Genomic DNA, 24,097 nt, shown 5'->3' with positions numbered 1-24,097 from the left:
AAAGTCTGTTAAACAGCGTGAGAGAGAGCAGAGAGCAGGCTGGTTCTCAGAGGAAACAACTGGTCAATTATTCGACACGACTTTATTCAACACTGTTTTGTTGACTGCTGAAATGGTCCAGAAAAACTTTATTTACATGAAAGATGCTTCTTTGTACAGAAGTATTTTATTGATAAAATTCCATGGGGAGGTCAGATGTCAAGGTCAGCTACAGGTCAGCGTACTCCTCTGGTTAAATGATGGTTTCTTTGCCTTACATGCAGAATATTGCTTTGATCTTTGATGCTGCATAAAAGCTAAAAGCACCAGTTAGTTTGACTTTCAAGTAAGTTCAGCAGCAGAATTCAAAATGAGGACAAAATGAGCAATAAGCAATCTCAGAAATGTACAACAGAAAAGGTGTGACAGGGAACGCTAGCCTCTGCAAACTGCAAACATCTAAAGGTATTGCACCTTTTGTGATGTTAACATTTTAATTCAGTGGTTAAACTGGATTTCAGAGAGGCATATTCATTCAGTCTAGGCAAACAGGCCGTGCAACCTTTCGCTCAAAATATTTCTGACTGATAACTCCGAATACGTGAGGCACATGAGCTATGTCAGCTTAGCTTGGCTGTGTGTGTGTGTGCAAGTAGACACAAACAAACAAATAGCCCAGCCACCACATTCTGACAGCAGGTGGTAAAATGCTTTGGAAGTATATCTGCAGAGCTCATTGTGTGGTGTGTGAGTGTGTGTGTGTGTGTGTGTATACTGTTAATTGTCAACTCTGCGCCCTAGAGCCAAGCAACAGTTTGACAGCAAACAGCCAAAGGTGAAGCTAAGTGTTCCCGCTCGACTCTGTTGTGGTAACAAAACAGAGTACCAGACAGAGAAGAGACATCAGAGACGTAAACACGCAGCTCTGGCATTCATCTTTAAAACATTAAAACAGGAAAGAGGTAGTGTAAGAGAGAAGGAGGCTTATGTTGTACTTCTTCCCTGTTGAGATGGACAGTTTGGAGTGTCTTCAGGCAGCAGCTGGAAAGCAGATATTTATGTATTTTTCCCCCTTTTTCAAAGAAGTCAGCATCTGAGGAATGTTTGCCATCTCTCTCATCACAAAATGATCAAAGTATGATCTAATAGAGAAGCAGAAGTGTCCCAAATGGAAGCGTGAGGCAAATTCTTTGGAATTTAACCGAAATAAATCTGTTGAAGTTCAAAGAAAACATTTAAAAATGAAGAAAAACAGCTTTGCGTGTGGACGAACAACTCCATAGGAGGCCTATGAAGAGTGCGTAACAAAATAACTTGCACTATATTACTAACTACTGTAGTTCTCTCTGCCTGTTGGGATTCATATTAGCAGTGTTTTCCTGTGAGTAACAGCTGAGTTAAGAGTCTATCTGTGTTATGTAAAAACTGTGCGCGCGTGTGGGCCTACGTGTTTATTTATTTGTTGTAGCTGCGCTTTGGCAGTCATCTCACAAATTAGTTTCCATAATGGAGGTCCACTGGCTGTTAATAATGTCTAAGAATATCACAGCCAGGCTAGAAAATAGGAGCTATTTGAAGAGTGGTATGGTGTTGCTGTAGAGTGTAGGGCTGTAATCAACCAAAGAAAATCTTGGTTGACTGAAATTCTACCTACTCTTTGGCCAAATGGTTGGTGAAGTGTGGTTCGTTTGGGCAGGTGTGAACACAGCAATCGCACTCAGGTGCCCACCAACACTACCTGACTAAGACCTTCTTGAAGAGGTGGTCTCTGTCAGGTTACGAACTGGTGCAGTTCATTTGTTGTGAGAATGTGTTCCAACCTTGATCCTCCTGTACTGCCTTAATATGCACATTCAGCACATCCAATGCATCAAAACATTGTTTTCTAGTTGGAGCCGCACCTCGTTTTCAAACTGTATGGTTTGACTAAAATGAACAATGAGAGCAATATAGTCCACGATGAGCAGCGCTAAAATCAACCTGTGTAGTTGTCCCTCCATTGTGACATTAGAAAGTGTCGCATTTATCTTGCAAGTGTACTCTTCTTCAACGTTTTGTTTACTTCCTGGATTTTTCCCACATGGAAATTCTGACCAATCAAGAGCAGCTTTCTCACAGAAGGCATTTTATCTGGTCTGCTTGTAAATGCTGCCGTGAGAGAACACAAACCAACTCTAGGCAATTATGAAACTTTGCAGCAAAATTAGTCCCTGATTCAGACCAGAGCAAGACACCTCTAGGTCTGGAAGAAAATAAATCTGAAACTGAATGTCCTCTGTGGTTATTTATCCATTTTTCCAATTGAAAATGAGGGTTGAAAACTGTTAAGCTTTGGGTAAAATGCAGCGCTCATCACGGTCACCGGCCGTCCAAGTGCGGGTAGGGAGTAGGGGTGGGACAAACACAGCAAAGACCAACCATCACAGAGGACAAATACAAGTGTTGAACAACAACAGCTGGCATGTTTCAACTGCGTAAAGAAATGCTTTGGTGGAGACACAGCGATTGTCCGACAAAAGCACAACAACCAAACAATCGACCAGAACTTTACAGACCTAGTAGATTCTGTACAGCGTGAGTTTTCTCTACGAGCCAAGTTTTAGAAGCTCCCCAGCTCCTCACATTCACTGTTGAACTGAGGTGAAATATGTAACATCACCTAATATGTCTCTGTTTCCTCCTCAGTCCAAAGCCATGCGCGAGCGATGGCTCCTCCAGGGAATGGGAGTGGAGGAAGAGGAGGCACGGCGGAAACAGCTGGAACAGGATGAAGAACAGGGCAAGAGGCTGGAGGACATAATACAAAGGTACATTGACTGACACCACAATGACTCTTGTTTTGGGTTTTGTTTAGTCTTCATGCTAATTTGGGCATTGCTGATCATCAGATCTGATATACTAAACAGATGGGAGTAGCAGAGTGACAATAACAAAAGTCGTCACATCTGTTTTTGTTACTACACATCTGCTTCTCTGTCCGGCACTGTGCAGTCGTCAGCTTTGACTGAGTTGATTTATTTCTAAAATACCAGTCGTATCATCTGTTTGGCTCCCCCTCCAGTCTTAAATCTAGTCCTCAGCTCTGGCACTGATTTTTTTTTACATCCTGTCCACATGGACCAAATTGGACATACTACAGATCAATGTGACTACATCAGTAACATTCGGTATGCACTAGGCTTGGGTGATATCAAGGTATCACAGTATACCAGGGGTGTGTAGAAATCCTGACAGTTTTTTAGTGCTATCAAAATTACAGTAGTTTCTCTTTCTATTAAACTGATATGGAGATGCTGTATTGAGGTGATGTAGTGCACAGCAGGCACCACTAGAGGTCACTCTACTGGAAGACTTTCTGTCAGAAAGGGGCTTTCTTGGTTAAGGCTAGGGAAAAAAAAAACATGGTTTGGGCTAAAATGGATAGATTTCAACCAGAGAGTCCTGAAGGAATACTTCTCCCGTGTGGGTGAAACAGGCAGCTGAGCTGACAAGTGGTGGGGATAACATTACAGGAGGACTGGTAAAAAGTCGTCCAGTAATGGCAGAGAGAGACAGCAGGGAAAAAGTAGTGCCAGCATATTTTCACATCTAATGCCGAGTTCACACTACACGATATCAGCCAGACGCAGCGCCGTACAGTGTCGGCTCGCATGGTGAATGACAATGAGATAATCCATCATTTCATCTCGTATAGTGTGTCATAGTAAATGACAACCAATGCTACGTCTCTCACGACATCCTTACAGAAAGTCTAGCTTGTTTGAGTTCCTTTTTAGTCATCCATAACTTCCCCCATCACAGCCTTTTGGATATTTTCTCTAGGGATGTTACCACCCAGGATAAAAAGGATGATGGCGTGAAACAGAAGAGGCACTTTAGCAACCCAGTGAGTGCTGCCATTAGCATCAAGCTAGAAAAGAATGTTATTTCTTCATAATGGAGCATATAAAATAATAAGATTAAAACATAGTGACGGAGCTTTTACTTTTACCACAACTGCAGAGAGTACCAGCTTCATTGAAACAGACTATATTAGAAATGGGACATTATTTGTTATTTCCTCTGTATTTTTATATATTTACTTTTAATCCGCCCCCATTTGTCATAATTTGTAATGCATCGCTCCGTCGTTTAAACTCAACACTCTCTGTACCTGTTTACAGTTAAAAGCCCATGATAATTTTGGTTGAGAAAATCCCTTCATATTCTAAAAAGGCTTTTATTGTGAAACATTTACAGGAACTTGTTGTGGACAATTCAGTGACTGTCATAGTTTGCATGCAGTACTTCAAATGTAGCGCCTCCCATCTTGCATCTGCTTTACGTTGCTACAAGAACATTTCACCTGGCCCATGAACAGACACAGTGACTGAAATAATAGTCATGATAAAAAAAATGGGACAAGAATAACCCGATGACATCATGCATAAGATGATGCAGCGATGATTGGTTAAGGACCAACATGTAGTCTGTCATGGCTGTCACCCAGGTCACTGCAGTTCCACAATCGCTTAAACTGACATAGTGACTGTCGGAAGGGACAAAAATTTTGTGTAGTGTGAACCAGGCATAACTCTGTGAATTTAGAATTTATTCCGAACTAACCAGAACTGGTGATTGTTGAAAGCAAGATGGTGGAGTTTTGTTTTATTTATGTTGCATTTGGATAAACTGTGTTTTAATGGGTGTACGAATATTTACTTTCTTTACATTTTGTGAGTTTATTAGACTGATAAGAGAGTTTGTGGAACATAGTGAATACATCACCTAGCTGAAACATATGGCCCAACCCTAGACAATGTCATACATGCTGCAATAACTTCGTAACGTTCTTTATTTTTACCCTGATACCGTCATATACCCATACCCTGGTGTAATGTCAGGAAGTTATGATAAATAGATACCACCCAAGCTTAGTCTGAACCGCATGTGATGCTACAAATCAAGAACTGGGACTCTAAATAGCTTCAGTTTATAGCTACATCAAACACTGAGCCATAGTGACAATAGTGAATAGTGAAATTACATCAGCCATATTTGAAGCTGAAAACCAGAGTCCCAGTATAGACCTCTAATTTTGTGAGATTATATTGTGGCTCAACACAACACTCAATACTGCACAGTGGTTAAAACACACACACACACACACACACACACACACACACACACACACACACACTGTAACTGGAGAAGTACTGGAGGTGTGGGATTCTGCAGTGCAGCTCTGGAATCTAGCAGTTTTGCAACCTTAGAGCAAAATCTACATTTTTCTCATGCACTGGTGTGAAACAAACACCAGGAGCGACTGTACACATCTTGCCTAAAAACAGATACGACAAGAGCTGACAGGGAGGGGAGAGGACAGGGATACTCATAAAGCAGAAACAGAAAGAAAGCCAAGTAAAAGCAGGGCGTACTTGCCAGAGGAAGAGTGAGATACTGAGAGTGTTCAAAAAGGTGGAAAAAAGGAGAGTGATGTGATTCTGTGGGCACTTCCTGCGTTTGTGTCTCTGGGAGGAGCTTCCTGATTCTCATCAAGCACTGCTGTGAGACAGTCACTTATTCCCCGATAAAGTTGGGGCATGAGATCATTACTGCTATGAATAAAGCGCCAGCCAACTCTTGCCATCGTGATGCTTTGTGTGCTGGGCTGTGAGTGTTCTCTGTTTGGAGGGTGTGAGAATTGGGCAGGGCTGCGTGTTGTCTTCTCTGAGATGGGACAAGCATTTTGGGGTCATGTTGCTGTCCACGGGCAGTAAGAAAATTTGATTTGTACTGACATCATGAATTAACAGTGAGGTGGCTGATTGGCAAGACTGGACTATACCACGTATTCGTGCACCGAAGGAGACTGAGGATGTTTTGACAGGCCCTTGAAAGATGCTGACTTTGCCTAATAATGTATGCATGGATGAGAACGCCCTTGAAAGTTCGCAAAATGCCTAGGAAATTAAAAGTAAAGAGAAAAGGCCTTGAAATGGGATTTTTCCCTGGTGTGTTTATGGCAAGACAAACAGCAAGAACACAGCCAGAAGCAGCAGACGCTACTGGCACCATGCAGCACAGAGTAGAGGAAAATATGACACACACAAACTACTGCAGCGACAAAAACCTTAATCAAAATATGGTAAAGAATACTGGACATGAAGACAAGGCAGACTTCTGTCACTTTCAAGCAGCGGGAGCGAAGTTAATCAGACAACATGCAGTGCAGATTTAGCACTTCATAGTTCATGGTTTGAAGCGATTGGAGATCAGAGCACGCTTCGAAAAATTAGGCTTGTGAAGAGGCCTTGGGTCAATTTGGCATCAGTGAGTCAGGCTCTCGCTCCACCTCCTCATCTATCAAATCTCTGCATGAAAGAGACTCTGTTAGCCAGCAGCTACTGTAGCTTATCGCCAGCCCTGGAATAACATCAACATCATACGTTGTCCGGGATTACATTTGCTCTGGTATAAACAGCAGCAGTGAATGGTCAAAGAGAGAGCATTGTAGACCAAAGTACAGTTGTGATTGTGGAGCCGCTTTGTGTGAGTCACCTCATTCAGCCGATGTTGAATAGACTTGTTGTCTGGTACTCTTTTTCAGAGTGGACATATTGTGGTTTCAATTATTTACAAAAGCTATTAAAACCACAAAGATAACTTTAAGCTGTGCTACACTGTCATGTGTTTTTGGTGTGGTTTCACGTTTTTAAGAGCGTACAGCATCGCCAAATTCTGCTTTTGTAAAACTAAGTACAAGTAATTTAAAAGAGTAAAAGTACCACATAAAACTAAAGCTTCAGTTTGCACAACCACAAAACCACCCATTATTGACAAGAAAAATGACTCAGGTTCCCACAGGGCTGGATATGGGTCCTCCATGCCTTTAAGGCAGGGGTGATCAAAGTTTTGATGACGCAGTGCCAATGTAGGGAGCCAGCATAAGACTGAGGGTAGCACAGGAAAAGGGCAAGTGGGAGTTTTCCACTGAATTGCTAACTTTAGCCCACAGTACTTGCATTGATGGGAGAATGTGACCTTGACAGTCATCAGGTGCCACTAGTTGCCATGGAAAGCTGTCAATCCTACCTGACAGACACTTGTTCAGGATGTGCAGTTTGACGTAGTAGCCGAGTAGTGTATTAAATGTACGCTATTGACGGCAAATGATTCATGCCATGTTCAGAGGTCACATCAAATGTTTCTGAGGGCCACCATTGGCCCGCAGGCCACCCTTTGTTGGTATCAACCAAAATAACCCAGTACCAAGCAGTATCTAAATGTCTCCTGTCAAACAATGCCTGCTTTCAATCCCTCCTGTACCCAGATGTAGTTTAGCCCCGTTTCCACCAAGCAGTACGGTCTAGTTCAGTTCAGTTCGGTACACTTTTTTTTCCGTTTCCACTGTGAAAAGTTGTGGATGGTACCAATGGAACCGTTCCGTACCGTCCCCATTTTTGGTCCCCCCCCCTCTGTTGGGGTACCTAGCACACAGATCTGGTACTAAAAGGTGGAGCTGTGAACACTAGGGCATTAACAGAAAAGTTGATTTGTCGACGTGTCGACGTCAGTGACACAAGTCGACACCCCCCGGGAGGAGTCGACAAGTCGTGTGTTTTTTTCCCTCTCTCTCTCTCTCTCTCTCTCTCTGTGCTTGTGTACGAAATGCTATCGCTGCCTCTGATTACGCTGATACTTTATCCTTGACGGCATACTATAAGCAGAGCAGACTCCGCGAGGAATGTCCGCAGTCATTCCGTGTTGTAGTGTCCTGTAAAAATGTCCGTGAAAAATTCCTGCGATGTGAAAAATACATGCTGAGCAGTCACTGGTACGCAGAGCGGAGTCTGTGCGGTCGTAAAATCCGAGCTTTGCGTGCACAGGGCTTGCGGACGTCCGCTTTGAGTCCGCGCGGACCTCCACAGAGTATGTTTGGGCCTTGACAGACACACATCACATGTGTGGAGATACTTCACTTTCCTCCGCCGTGTCAATGTGATGACGTCATCAAATGACTTGTCGACTCGACTTTATTGACAGATAAGTCGACCTGAAAAAAATCAAAGTCGTTAATGCCCTAGTGAACACTGCAGTCCGTTGATTGGTCAATAGAGGACAGTCACTCTGCTCAGGGCTGAGTTGTGGCTGGTTCTGATTAGTAAACTGTAACTATAAAATGAAATGATGTTTTCCTGCCTCTTGCAGCAGCTGACTTAATTCACTGGGCCGACTGCCAGCAAATTTTAAGGTGGAACGTTAACTTGTAATGTTTCTCAATGCATGAGTTGATGATGTGAATCCATCAGCACACCTTAAATTTCACTGTAACAACTTTGTAGCCTGAGTGTCAGAGTGAAGCTCCCAGAACCTTCAGTCTGATATAGCCTCCATTGAAGGCAATTTACAAGGGGGAGGGAATTAGATTTTTCCCTATCCAATCAGTAGAGATCGCCGTTAAATCCAGTTTAGCAGCTTCCTTAATTTGGTCCTTCATTAACGCGAATAGTGGCGAAATACTTCGATAACACCGTTAATGTGGTCTGTAGGATCTGTAGCGGTCACCATTGTTGCTATCCTCACCAGTTACCCACCAGCGTACAGCTTGACATCAGCGTGGCGCTGATTGGCTAATCGCTAGACCCGCTCCCACCCCCAGCGTTCATTGGTCCGTCCATCGTTTGGACGAGATAAATTGCAAATTCATTGCAGTATGCCAGACCAGAGATGCAAGCCTACTCAGTTGAGTGGGCGGGGTCTATGGTCTGGAACCAGGCTAACAACTTTGACCATCACTTTAGTTTTTATATGACATACACATTTAGTAACAAGTGTATCTTCAAGAGTTTAAAAAAATATATATTTATTTCAACCGGATTATGTGAACGGCATATATTCTAATCCTCTGTCAGAGGAAAAAAAAAAGTGTCGTAGAGTGTAGTTCCTGTGGGCTACAGCAACACTAAACCCCTGAGCTTGCCTGAGAAGGACTAAATGCACAAAGCCGCTATTTTTTAATATCCTATCGCGAGAAACTCTCACTGCAGCCTGTTTTATTTTGTTCTGAAAATGTCGGCGCGCAGCCTCGTTCTGTGGACGATAAACGAGGTGCAGACTGATAAAGGAGGAAATACAGTGGGTGCTGGAGGGAGCAGTGAGTGACAACAACCCCGTCCACATTTAAGAGTACTGTTTGTGGTGGAAACCCTAGGCTCTAGGTACCATGTCTGAAGGATTACTTTCGGGTTCCAAAGGTACCATACCGAAACTGTTTGGTGGAAATGGGGCTTTTGTAAGGTTTTGTTTGCAGCCAATCAATGCAAGCATTTTTCAATTTATTGCGAGGTTTGATTGGCCCACTGCGGCAGCAGCTACAACCCACACAGTCTGTGGTGTGGTCGAGTCAAGTGCATTATATTTGATGGAACTGGCAGTTTAGCATGTCAAAATGCCACCAAAACATTCGAAAGTATGGCTGTACTACAGGCCTGTGACATCTGTAGGTATTTTAAGTACTGTATGGGTGTCGGTATTATTTTAAAGCAACTGTATTGGTACTGGTATTTTAATTTTTAAAGGATACTTAACCTTGCATTCCCTTTTTCACTAAGTTGGTGGATTCTTTGTGACACAACTGTTTTGGTAATGATTCTGTGTAAGAGCCTTTTCACTTATGGCTAATATTTACTTTAAATAGATCGGATATATCCAAATTATACCAGTTATCACCTAAAAAAACCAGCCACACACACTGTACGTCACAGGTCATATTCTCCAGAGACCCAACGTTTAGCAAGAATCGGCTAACCTGATATTTTTCTTGCATGTTTATACATAACCAATGCAGCAGAGGCAATTCTCAAGCAATTACATTTGTGACCCAGGGTCTCAGATGTGTGCTGAAAAAAAAATGCTTTGAGAGGAGCTCAGCTGTCTGGGATTCAATTCTCCAGGCTTTCAGGAAACAATCTTCTCCGGTGGGTAAAGTAAAGTCACAGAGCACATGTGTGGGAGTCTAAGGAGTGCCTGCAGTCACACAAATCCTCAACTTGAAACCTCTTAACAAAACTATTTCACACAAGTAACCTGAAAACATCGATCTTAAGGAGTGGAAATTATGAAAGCCATTCATTTGGGTGTGATGAAGGTGTCAGATATTTCTATTTAGATGTTTGGACTGTGACAGGACGCTGACAGACAGCTCACGTCTGTGTGTGTGTGTGTGTGTGTGTGTGTGTGTGTGTGTGTGTGTGTGTGTGTGTGTGTGTGTGTGTGCGGATGTTTGTGTATTTCAGGCAGCGGGTGTGGCATCTATATTTACACTCTGTGGGATACCATCCCAGAATATCCTGTAACCCGGGCAACCGGAGTCTTTCCAATACTGATAGGGACAGAGGTGTCAGGACGAATATGGACACTGTATTATCTGCATGTGTGTGTCAGTGTGTGTGTGGGACAGAGAGAGAGACAGAAAGAGGGAGGGGAGTCGAAACCTATAATCATGTATAATCCTGGATTTCCATGAAACCTCCACCTACCTCCACCTATAAACATTTCTGAAACCGATTCCACTCCCTTGTAACTAAAAGCCCAGAAGCCCAGACGTCTTGTCCTTCCCTCTTTTATAGCTGCTAGACTAATAACGCATGCACTGGTGGACATTTTAATGACAGAAAGTGACAAAGACGAGGCAGCAGCTCTTTTATGGATGCTCGTATCGTTTCGTTCACTCAAGGACACATAAACAAGAGTGAAAGACAGAGGAGGAACAGCTGTATCTGTCTGTCTGTGGAGAACAACTGTACTGCTACTGTGCCTTAAGTGCATGACAAAAAACTGAAAAGAAGCCAGAAAGGAACAAACGTCCCTTCAGATCATCCATACGATTATGCAAAGCAAGTGGAAAACACATAAAACACAGAAAACAAAGACATAAGGACCACAGCAGTGTCTTTGTGTGGTGTTGTAAGTGCTGCCTGCTGTTGACATTAAACTGGGAATCATATGAAGTGACGAGCGAACAGTGCAATCTTTGTATAGGCTGTTTCATACACATACCTAAGGCCACTGAGCCTGGAGAGCACAGACAGAGATAAAGACAAAAGAGAGATTGGACAAAGAGGCAGTTGTAAGGTAGTTTTTGCTCCTGTTGTAACCCAACTTGAGGAACACACAAAGCGACAGAGCGATGAAGAAATAGCCATTGTGCGCAGGTGAAGACGCTTACTTAGCAGAGGCTGGAGAACAAACAGACAGAAGGAGACTGAATGAGAGAGCGTGGCAGCAGCAGTGGTAGTTTTACAGATATCCCTATCATTACACGGACAGGCTAAGTAAACACAGAGAGGGATACAGCAGCACAATGTGGCAGTGACCCGACCCGTACCCACACCGTGCTACTTTTGGTTACTGCTCGTTTCAGTGTCGCAAAGAGAGAGCTCCATGTGAATGCAGACATCACTGTAGGGGAGCAGGGTGGTTTTTATGCAGCGTGTCCTGCCACAGCTGCAGGACGTGTCATTAGGGGAGCCATTAGGAGAAGATTTGTGTTTTCCAGGAATTAGAAAGTGTACAATCATTCAGAGACTTGCAAGTTTGTATTTGAGTGAGCACAATGGTATTTTGCAGTTTTTATAAAAAGTAGGCCACTGCAGCAAGAGGAGCATATATTTGCAGTACTAAACCTGTTATGTATTTACCTATACTTAATATATACTTTTAGTGCGTGTATTTGAAATTAAGTTACCTCAACAACAGTCAACATGTTGGTTGGGATTAAAATTAGTTCTTAATCAAATATAATAAAGAACAATAAACCAGAGTTACCTCTGGAGGGAGTCAGCACAGCTTTCATACTCCATGTCCAGTTTTCATGCTAAGCTAAGCTAACTACTAAGCTAACCAGCTGTTGGCTAAAGCATCATATCTAAGCAGGATTTAAACCTCTGTGTCAGATCGACGCCATACTTGCCATAGGCTTGTGCTAATAATGTTAGCATGTTATATTTGTTTGGAAAAGATGTTAAGTATTTTGTCAGTGATGGAGCTTAATTTTGTAACGTTACCTTTGTTAAATGTTGCTGTTGTCCCTGGTTTCATATGAGTAGAGGAAAAGTCTTCTAGCTGCTAGGCTAATTATACATTTTAGCCTGCCATAGGCTTGTGCTAATAACATTAGCATGTTGTATTTGTGGGGAAAATGTGTCCAGATAAAGACAAGTGTTTGTCTGTGAATGCTGCGAGTGAAGCTAATTTGTGTGCTTGTGTTTGAAACGGTTTCTATTAAGCCGTGTTTAATGTGTGTTTTGAATCAGCTAAACTTCACAACACTTCACAGAAACCCCGCTGCCCACTAGTGTTTTGGAGGTGTAACTACAGAGTGACACAGACATGCAGTATAAATGCTCACAACGGCATAGGCCATGTGCGTAGGCTATGGCATGGAGCTGATGCACACTTTACTGAACAGACATGAAATCTATCTTCTCATCTAACTCCCTGGAAGACAGCAAATAGGTGGATTTCCCAAAATGTTAATTTATGTATTTAAATGTAGTAACAGAGGTGGGACCAAGTCAACTTTTTGTTTCAAGTCACAAATAAGTCTCAAGTCTTTGCACTCAACTCCTAAGTCAAGACTGACAAGTCCCAAGTCCTAAACTTTTGAGTCCTGAAGTCGTAATTTGCATCTCACCAAATAGAATGCCATTTTAACAGCAGACTAATAATATATTAAATCTACACAAATCATGTGAATGCTTTTTAAATTTGTTTATAACAAGTTTGTTGGAAGATGTTGTGTGTCCACCTGTAACTTTCAACCTGCATGTTTTCCATACTGCAATTTGTATGTTGTTTATTACCGTATGATTTTTGTACACAAACAAAATTATCTTTTCCAACTAGCACTCACTAATGCAACGTTTGTTCTTCATGGTTCTCTCTTACAGCTTGACTGAATTCTGTCAAATTGGTTTAAAGTGGATCTGGGGAGTTAAATGTCGAATTGCTGGGAATGAATAGTGTTAATGTTAGTTGATGTAGGATATGAAGGCAAATTAGTTGATGTGTGGCACACTTTTTAAATAACATACTTCTTAACCGCTGGGCTCCTGGGAAGGTGTCAAGTATTTTTAGGTCAAAAAGCTCATTGGTGTTAAAGTCTGAGTGGAGTTGTGACTCTTTCAGATTTTGTTGAGTCTAAAGGCATCAAATCTGTGACTCAAGTCCACACCTCTGATTAACAGCATATAGTTACATATTCACACCATGATTTCTTTTCATTTCTCTTCTTTATGAAGGCTGTGTTTTAAGACTATTCATCTTAATTTCCCTGCTAACTCCTGCGGCTGCAGTGGCCTTATTTCTCTACAGGAGATCAATAATGTTTCATCTAATCTTGTCTAACTATCAATCAGTTACCAGACCAGAAAATGTCTGCTCTAAACTGTGCTGAGGAGACAAATGGCGTTTGTACAGTGGGATGCATGAGGTCCAGTATGCAGTCTGGCAACAGCAAACTATACTTATTGCAACAAGCCCATTGAAGTGCGCTGTATCAGGTTACATAACGTTCTAAGAATATTTGTCTTTTCCCCCACAGTGGCAGTATGAGAGCACATACTGTAGTTTTTAACTGACCAGGAAAGTGTGAGGCAGTCTGTAGGCCTATTTCTGAGCTTATCACCATTTCAGAAACTAGTTCAGCTCGAGCTGAATACAACTGCAGGAAGAACAAACTGCAGACACCTAAACTGTACCTAACAAAACTGCTTCAATCATTAAATGAGACCAAGACGCCATGTTAGGACAGACTGGATTTCAAAGCACGACACCCATGATTCATTTTGGACATTTACTGTAGATAATGCCTGATCCAACACAGCACCCTGATGCTTTTGAGTTATAAACCAGAGTTCCAGTTTACAATGAACTTTATGTAATAACACACTTAGTTGTTCATGTTCCACATCTACAAAATCCATTTAGCATTTGGTCATCCGTCTTGATGTCAAAACAAATCTTTTCAAGCAAAATAGGTTGTGTATACAGAATGATAAGGTACTCTGTCACGGCCATTTGCTTGAACAAAAAACACGAATGTCTTGTCATTCCTTGGGGACAGTGGTTGTGATCTGGTTTTTATCCTTGCACACTCTCCTTTTGGGGTTTACAGTCTTATAATCTAAGCGTGTTAAACTGTTGCTGTCATGTAAAGTCATTCAAAATGAGGATGCCAACTATGTATATAAAATACACAGTAAATTCCTTTTGAGTACGACTCTTCTCAGAACCTGAATGGCATTGTACCTGACAAAATATTATATGGAAATTAATAACATTCATATACTGTTGTTGTAGGTCTAAAGCCCAGTTCAGACCAAAGATTTGTGACAGGACAAGCTGAAACATGAAACTACTTTCTGCCGGTTCACACTACATGAGATGGAGTATCATCGCTATGCAACAACTCTCTGTATTTCTGTCCCCCCCCCCCAGTTTTTCAGGCTTATTTTGCAGCTGAATATAATTTGTAGCTTCTTAAAATATGAATGAGGATAGTGATAGTGAGATACTGGCTACAGCTGTATTTGTAGTAGTGATGAAACAGAAAAAAAAACAGGTGGGTCTAGGTCAGTCTGCATATCGATGATCTTAGTTGATCTTACTTGAACATATGTGTTTAATACAGATCTGATCAGAGAAGCTTTTGGCACAGCACACATGCATGCACAAGTGCCAGAAGAATGAGTCAGCCTTTTTTGGTGTTTTTCGTATGTCACACACAGCCGTATCTAATATTAGAGTCTAAACATACATCATCTAATAGTATCTTAACCTTCAGACACAGTGAAGGACTCTGAGGCCAAAAGTACCCAAACTATGACCATGTATAACTCATACATTCATACAATTACTACTATTATACATGATGAAATTTTAATTCTTTCATATTGAATAATTTTTCCACAACAGTACTCTTAGTATACATTTGGTAAGAAGCTTTATTTTTTAATGACCGCATGATGGCGTGTTTGCTTACTGCAGAAGGTGCTTCGTCCCTGCCGAGCCCTCTGTTTCTATCCTCACAGTGTGCTGGTGTCAGCAGGTGGGTCACTGCTGCTGATCACTGTATGTGCCTATGCCACCTCACACACATACATTCTCATTGACTAACTAATTGGCGCTTCTAACTTAAAATAATGTGGCATATTTATCATGAATACAGTCCATCTGATGCTCGTTTTGTTTCTGTTTTTCGCCTTTCCTTAACTACTACAAATGCAGCTGTAGCCAGTATCTCACTGTCACTATCCTCATTCATATTTTAAGAAGCTACAAATTATATTCAGCCACAAAACAAGCCTGAAACACAGAAATCAGAACAGAAGTACAGAGAGTTGTTGCATAGCAATGATACTCCATCTCATGTATAGGTCTCATGTATGCATAGGTGTGAACTGGCAGGTGTTTAGAACATTGCAGAATGGTGCATTGCAAGTAGTTGCCTGTTTCTGAACTGGGCTTTAGACCTACAACAAGAGTATATGAATATTAATATGTCAAAAAGAAAGGACTCTTATTAATTTTCATATAATTTTTCTTGTCAGAGCCACAGGGAGCCACCGCAGAGGCGCTAAAGAGCCGCATGTGGCTCCGGAGCTGCAGGTTGCCTACTGAACTATTAAGTGATTACATTAAATACAAATGATAGAAAAAAGAAAAACGGAAGATTCAGAAAGCACAAATATTTACGTAGATATTTATGCTTCCTTTATCTGAGTCTCAGAGCACACTGTACAGGACTTTCGATGTTCTGAACAGAGGCCTTTTAGTTAATACAACAGTGCTTCTCAAGGACTGAGCTCTGACTCAAAGGAAGCTTTTCTATTAATCATATACTAGAGGATTATGATTAATATACAAGTGTGACCATAGCTGCATAAGTGCACATAATAACAGAGGTGCAACATGACAAAGTGCTGCTCCAGTTTAATTTGTAAGTACTGACACAGGTGAATTACAGGACTTAAGTATTTATGTGACATTTATCTGATCTGAAGTAGATTATAACTCAAGATTTAAAGTCATAAGCATATTAGCTTGTGGAACTTCCACCGCTACTTCTATCAGAGTACTCTTGAGTGTACAGATTAGTATCCACTCTGCCTGCCCTGTGATGTTCCCTGCAACACAAGCTGTAATTTGCCTCTTTGTACCCTTCACACTGTAAACAATGGTACAGATGAAGACTCGGGACGGAGATAGAAAGAGATATGTAAAGTATCTTTAGCTTTGTGTGTGAGCCAAGAGCGGTTCATCATCCATGACAAAAGCAGGAAGGAGCAAAGAGCTGTAAGAGCTCCTTATGTGTTTTTATGCCATGTGTCATTCTTCACATCCTGTTTGTCATCTGGAAGACAGATCAACACGCGGGACAGAAACAGGAAGACGTAGACTCCCGTGTTGCAGCATATTAATGTCTACGTGCGTCAGTGTGTGTGTATTAGAGGACAGAGTGAAGGACAGAGTCCAGGCACAGCTCTGATCAGTGGCAGATAAGCTGTAGGTTGTGTGTGTGTGTGTGATGTGGTGTAACTTGTAATCTAAAAGAGCAACTTCAGTAACGACTTTGCAATTTCAATTTTTGCAGATGTGGGTAAATAACGGAGGGGCCTCAGTGTTGACTTTTTTATTTAGCTTCATCATGGTTCATTGGGCTGTTCATTGATTTTTGAATGTGGTTGCGGTTGTGGTTGATGTGATGTTTATTGGCTTTATGTTAGATGTGATAAATCTTTACAAGTCAGCACACTGCTTTTATTTGAAGCCATTAAGGCAATCACATCTGTAAAAGCCTGGAAATCGGAAGATGCATTTGTCAATAATATCCGCACTTCAGACTTTACTTGTAACATCCCCATTCAGCACTGAGCAGTATATAAACATTTAATGAATGGTTTATAGGTCATTGTAATGTAGCTGTAAGCAGATATACGGATATTTTAAAGGGTTGATCAGTGTACAGTATTTGTCAACAGCCTACTGTGAGACCCTACTGTGCATATTCAGTGGGCCACATACTGTGGAAGTACAGCCAGAAGCTAGAAAACTTTTTTTTGGCGTATGCGCCAGGCTTGCAACTCAGTTGGAATGAATAGGCGCCGTTTTGGCATCCTGTATTTGGTTACAATCTATGGTATGAACACTTAAACCCATTGCCAATATGGCACTGGTTCCTGACAGTGAGGCTGTGGCGACCGGAGCAGAGTATGAAGTTAAACATAGCAATATAATGTGTGAACAGCTTAGGTTATTTGTCTGTGAATAAATGCTTCAACTCCACAAGACCCAAGCCACGTTCCCATGTCTTGCTTGCCACCGGCTGATTAAAGTGAAGGAAGTTGACCTTGACGTTAGTGGGTGAAGTTGGCCTCACATCTGACCCTGAGCAGACTCATTAAAGGTCTATTAGGTCTATTATTATTATCATTATTATTATTATTGTTATTATTATTATGGTCTATTTAAAGTGGACCAGTGGAGGGATACTTAAGTCTAGTTTTCTCTCAGGCCACTTTGATTACAATATGCTCAAAACTGATTATGGAATTTTTGCCTAATTATGCCAAAATCAAACTGCCTACTCCATCTTTAATTGACAATAAAATAATAGTGACTGGAGAAATATGCAGAGAAAGAGTGACCCAAAATGAAACTGTCCTATGTAGGTTTAAACATCAGCAGCTTCCCCTCATGGGCTGCTTGGAAAAACAGTGACTCTTAAGCTCTGCCCACTGAGGCTTACCTCAGCCAGTCAGATTTTCTCATCCTCCAAGCAGCTCGGCTTCTTGAAAGTGTGCTAAAAAAACTCTAGGAGAAGACAACTGTATCTAGAAAGCTGCGCTCACACACAGCACACATACAGTATCAGACAAAATGTGGTTCCACTTCCTCTCTTGTTTCTGTATCTCTGACCGTCGGTGTGCACGTGGACACATGTTCACAAGCACAAACACATCCTGCCGCACGCAAAACCAGATGTCTGCTCTTCCTCCTCCTGTATGATGTGGAAAGCAGTCGCTGCCCACCCCGGGCGTATCCATGGCAACATGCCTGCGGTTGGTTGACAGGGCGTGACAGTGACATCACTGGGCTCTTTTAGGATTGCCACAGAGATAGTAACACTGCCAGACGCAGAAGTGTACAGAGAGGACGAGGAGGAAGTAGAGGGGAAGGAGGGACAGTGTGAGGTCATGTCCCCAGCTCACACACACACACACACACACACACACACACACACACACACACACACACACACACACACGGAAAAAACACATAACCCATTCTGCAGTAAAGACAATCTCAGGATGATTATGTGTTTAATAGATGTCTCTGATGCATCTGTTTATATACATAGCTGTTTATATTGCACAGTATTTAATTATGTAACAGTGTACTTACTGCGTGCTCTGAAAAGACCCAGGAGTGTATGAGAGATAAAGCAAGGAGAGACATCTGTTGAGAGGTAGGGCAGCTCATAATGTGTCATAGGCTCCATTTATAATAGTGTTTATATCAGAGGAAAGGTCAAGAAAATAAACCATCCATCATGTTTATTTCTGCTCCTCTTGTGCTCACAGTTGTGGTCATGTTCGAGGTTTGGTCACTAGAGGGCGCCAGACACACATATGAGCAGCACCAGTGTGTTTCTCTTCTGCACATAACATACAGACCATACAGGGAGCTGACACGTTCAAAGACACAAATGGTCTCGTTATAGCTTCAGCGAGAGAGCTGTTGGTCCAACTTTAGTATATTTTTTTAGGTCATAGTTTTCTGTGATGTTTTAGTGAATGTATTATAATGTACTGTGTATTTATTTGTGTGATGAAGATGTTCTACTGCTTGCCTTCCTCTGTTTATGTTTACTTCGTTTCTGCCTTACTTCCTGTATCCAGTGTTGTGGAAGCTACTTCGAAAGCAGAGCATTGCTGACTATGGTTTAGTTCACGCTGGAGTAAATTCAACGACAGCACAACTACCCTTGGGAGAAATCTAGTTTGGTTAACATAACCTTGTTAGAAAATTCAGTTCAAGCTACTTTACGAACATGCACATGTGATACGAAATTATAAAAAGCACCCACTTGTTCACAGGTCGTCCCTTAATCATCTGCTGAGGACCACTTTGGGAAAAAGAGTTTTTAGTAAGGCTTTTTAAGTGCTATCCTCTAGGATTTTTGTGTCATGATACTTGTTTGAGTTGTTGTGCATTTCAATTCCTACAAGAAATCAAATCATATAAGAAAAAAAGCAACAAAATAAAATACCCCAACATTCATGAGAATGAATAAGTGCAAGAACTGTCAGAAAATTTCGTTGTTGTTTTTTTCCTTCCTGGGCTCCGTTCAAAATTTTTGTTGTTTCAGAAGTTAACAACTTTAAAAAAAATGGCCAAGAAAAGTAATTTAACTACTTGAATCACTACGAAAATCCTAATGTAAATGCATTATGTAGTTGAACCATTGCAAAATATAGTTAAACTAGTAGTTTAATTCCATGTAGTTGACTTCTCCGTAACACTGCAAATATCCACTTCTTAAATAACCCTTTTACCTACTGTCTTACTTACACAGTATTTTTTACAGTGGATACACTCATTAGGTGTCACACACACAGTATGAGTCCCTGCAGGAGTTTAACAGTGATATCAGAGTGGTTTTTCATTAGCGATGACAGGTCACACTCACAGAGAGGATTTATATTAGCTTAAAAATAAGACAGTTTATTATAAGTAGTCTTGTGTCAAGGATTTATGCACAATAGATGCTGACATGATGGCCTGTCTGTGAATATATATTTCTTGTAAAATGCTCCTTATTGTGCTGTAACTGATGTATTAGTGATGTAATAGGGTGAGGAATAGCGTCCTCCTCCGGTCACAAATCTTCTTTCTTGCCAATTTTGGCATGACCTCATGCCGCCTTCAGGATGCAGAAGTAAAATCCATTTCCCGCCAGACAGGGGAAAAAGGGAAATGAGATAGGGAGGGGAAGGGAAGAGTAGCCACATGAGAGGCAGCGGGGTTCAGGCATCTGCTCCAGAGAGGTGAAGGTGAAACAAGACAAGGAATTTTTTATGTTATCTTTCCATCAGGGTGAGTTTTGTGGTTGAGTTCAAGATGGCTGTCACCAGTGTAACATGTGTAAAGTGGGATAGTCTGACCCCACTGCCTGTTGCTACAGCATGTAGTGATGTTAGCTGGTCTGCAGACCACTGTCATTTAAGCATTATTGTTCTAATCAGAGAACAGTCACAATTAGTGTCACAGGGTTCAGACTGATTGATTGTCAATCATTTCATGTATTGGGGCACACAAACGTCTTACAAGTCTGACATGACAGGCGCTAACTTGATCACTAAAGAGACCATTAGTTTATTCAGAGGACACATCCCTGCCACTGACGCCTGTCTCATACCTGTCTGGGAACCATTAATCATTTATCATCTTTACTGCATTTCCTGTCTTACAAGTTACTTGAGGATTAATTAGCTATTAGCATTAACACAATATCACAATAAGTAAAGCAAGATACTTTGTGATTTCAGACATTATCAGTGTTACATAATAGATAATCTGCATTTGAATATCTTGGAAGGATAATGAAGCGTAAATGAAGCATGCCCTGTAGTCTTGTGGTCTGAAAGGTGTGCAACACCTGCTGCTCAAAGACCTGAAACGTGAACATTTGATATATTTAAAGGACCAGGGATAACAAGGCAGCACAACACTGATCACAGTGTGAGTCAGAGTGAGTTTGTTTTGCTGCGGAAATACTACTTTAAATAATATACTTAAGGTTGTAGAAAAGTAATGTTGTGATGTAAATCGTTAATACCAATTACTACCTACCCTTTCTCTAACCCTGCCCCTCTCATCTATACCTCCTGCTCTTACCTGTTGGGTGTTTTTCTTTTGTTTGTTGACATTTGGCATTCAGATTGATCCCATGTCTGTAGATGTATTTACCTTTCTACCCATCATCACTAAAAATTTTGTCTATATTAGTCTACAAGTCAATTTCAAGTAGCAGTGGTGCATTTACATGAACTGATTACTACACATTGTGGAGCAGTCCCTGCAACTCAATCCAAGGTTAGGTAATTGTTTTCTTATACCAGCAAGGCTAGAGCTGAATATGTGATGTATTGTACAGTGTAACTGTATACAACCACTGTCTCTTTGCTGCCAAGACTCCTACATCACAAAATACATTCAACTATAAAATCGGACAAAATACTTGAAAGTCACTCAAGAACAAGTAAGAGTGCTGAAAGTAACAGCCTAAGTATCGAGGTTTTTATAAGGTACTTTATGCTACTTTATGCCCAGTACAATATACTGTAGCCTGTTGAAGAATCAGTTCATGGCAAATCAAAAATACATATTTTTCCTCTTACCTGTAGTGCTGTTTATCAGTCTAGATTGTTTTGGTGTGAGTTGCCAAGTGTTGGAATTATCAGATGTAGAGATGTCTCTCGGCTTGTGGTGCTCAAAGTGCCAAAAAAAAATACATTTGACAATCTCAACAGTGATGTCTCTTTCCAGGAATCATGACCCAATTATTCAAGATAATCCACAGACCTTGTCGTGAGCAGTTTCATGTAGGAACTATTGTCTTTCGACTGAACTACACCTGCCAACCGCATCACTGTGCAGCGACTGCTAGCTCACCTAGCACCTAGCTAGCTAATGTTCCAGCTCAGCCGAGTAGAACGCCATTTATGTTTACATCTGAGCTGTCACGAGCATGAGCCTCTCGTCCATGAGTAGATGCACGCTTCCTTCTGCATTCTGATACGGTTGGCAGGTGTAGTTTGGCAGAAGAAAATAGTTCTTACGTGAAACTGCTCACAACAAGGTCTGTGGATTATCTTGAGTAACCAGGTCATGATTTCTGGAAAGAGACTTTCCTGACGAGATTTTCAAAATCATTTGGTGCTTTTAGCACCACAAGCAGAGTGCCATCTAGTTCCATTATATTTGAGTGAAGACAGACCTCTCTACTGCCGATATCTCCAACACTATACCACTACAGGTAAGAAGAAATATATGCATTTTTGATTTTGGAGTGAACTGTCACTTTAATTGCCAAAGTTACTGTCAAGTCCCAGTGTCCCATGACCCTGATATATTGCATTCTAATAGACAATACACTCTGATAAGATGCTGGCTCTCTTCAGAATCGAAGGTGGTGTTAAAATAGCTTGTGTGCATGTTGCTATATTTGTGATATTCTCGGCTTAGCAAGAGACAATACGCTGTTGTTTTTGAATGCTTAGACCCTTGAATTGTCTGATTTCAAGGAAAACTGAATGACCCCGAGCTGTGCTGATTATTTTGATGCAGACAATATCTTAAGGGCACAGTTACACAAGGACAATTATATGATAAGAAACTGCTTTGTTTTGTTCAGATTTCCGCTCAAAGCAAGATTTCACATCTGAGGTAATGCGTTATGACATTCACCAGAGACATATAACAGAATTGTGTAACAGATGCAGCCAACAAAAGCTTTATTTCTGACTGCAGAACAACCTTGCTGCAGTGCCAACGCAATACACCACATCTTCATATTTTCATAATTACTGCACTACACTCAGGCCTCTCTTTCAAATAATTTTTACTCAATTAAATAAAGGCTGTATATACTAATAATATAATATACACTCACAGGCCACTTCATAAGGCACACCTTGTTAGTACCAGGTTGGACCCCTTTGCCTTCAGAACTGCCTTAATTCTTGGTGGCATAGATTCAACAAGGTGCTGGAAACATTCCTCAGAGATTTTGGTCCATATTGACATGATAGCATCACACAGTTGTTGCAGATTTGTCGGCTGCACATCCATGATGTCAATCTCTCGTTCCACCACATCCCAAAGGCGCTCTATTGGATTGAGATCTGGTGACTGTGGAGGCCATTGGAGTACTGTGAACTCATTGTCATGTTCAAGAAACCAGTTTGAGATGATCTGAGCTTTGTGACATGGTGCGTTATCCTGCTGGAAGTAGCCATCAGAAGATGGGTACACTGTGGTCATAAAGGGATGGACACGGTCAGCAACAATACTCAGGTAGGCTGTGGTGTTTAAACCATGCTCAGTTGGTACTAAGGGGCCCAAAGTGTGCCAAGAAAATCTCCCCCACACCATTACACCACCACCAGCAGCCTGAACCGTTGATACAAGGCAGGATGGATCCATGAAGCCAAATTCTGAGCCTACCATCTGAATGTGGCAGCAGAAATCCAGACTCATCAGACCAGGCAACGTTTTTCCAATCTTCTATTGTCCAGTTTTGGTGAGCCTGTGTGAACTGTAGCCTCAGTTTCCTGTTGTTAGCTGACAGGAGTGGCACCTGGTGTGGTCTTCTGCTGCTGTAGCCCATCTGCTTCAAGGTTGGACGTGTTGTTGGTTCAGAGATGGTCTTCTGCAGACCTTGGTTGTAACCAGTGGTTATTTGAGTTACTGTTGCCTTTCTATCATCTTGAACCAGTCTGGTCATTCTCCTCTTACCTCTGGCATTTTTACCCAGAGAACTGCTGCTCAAAGGACATCTTTTCTTTTTGGGACCATCCTCTGTAAACCCTAGAAATGGTTGTGTGTGAAAATCCCAGTAGATCAGTAGTTACTTAAATCACCCTTCTTCCCCACTCTGAGGCTCAGTTTGAACTTCAGCAGGTCGTCTTGACCATGTCTGCATGCCCAAATGCATTGAGTTGCTGCAACATGATTGGCACTATTTGGCTATGGTTTCTGAGCGCATGTATACCAATAGAGAAGCGTACTTGGCCCTCACAGTCATTGAAGCTTTGAAGCATTTTATAGTACCACAGTATCAGTCTTCAAGTAGCTGTACAACATCCAAACATCACACCGCTGAAGATGAACCTGAGTAGGAGCTGGCAGATGGTGAAGTGATGTGTGTCGACTGTGTGGATTTGTTTAGTTAAACCTCAGTGATCAGAGCCAAAGCACCAGGTTTCTCTGGCAAAACACAATCTTTGAATTGTTAGTGCCAACAAATCCAAAAATATCCTCCCTGTTCACTGCTGATATTTTGAAAATG

General features: G+C 41.5%; 1 protein-coding gene across 3 annotated transcripts in view; it reads left to right on the top strand.

The window, feature by feature from the left end:
• Positions 1 to 24,097, top strand: part of LOC125878602 (A-kinase anchor protein 2) — a 128,883-nt gene that overhangs the window by 43,190 nt on the left and 61,596 nt on the right. For all 3 annotated transcript variants that reach the window (XR_007447764.1, XM_049559894.1, XM_049559895.1), the window contains exon 4: positions 2,665 to 2,786. Coding sequence is in view for 2 of the 3 variants with exons in the window: in XM_049559894.1 (XP_049415851.1) it covers positions 2,665 to 2,786 (122 nt within the window). In the remaining variant the exon portion in view is untranslated. The remainder of the gene's footprint in view (positions 1 to 2,664; positions 2,787 to 24,097) is intronic.

The sequence above is a fragment of the Epinephelus fuscoguttatus genome, linkage group LG18 (assembly GCF_011397635.1).
Source record: "Epinephelus fuscoguttatus linkage group LG18, E.fuscoguttatus.final_Chr_v1".
NCBI lineage: Eukaryota > Metazoa > Chordata > Actinopteri > Perciformes > Serranidae > Epinephelus > Epinephelus fuscoguttatus.
Note: the sequence above shows the minus strand (reverse complement) of the source record. Positions and strands in the feature narration are given on the sequence as shown.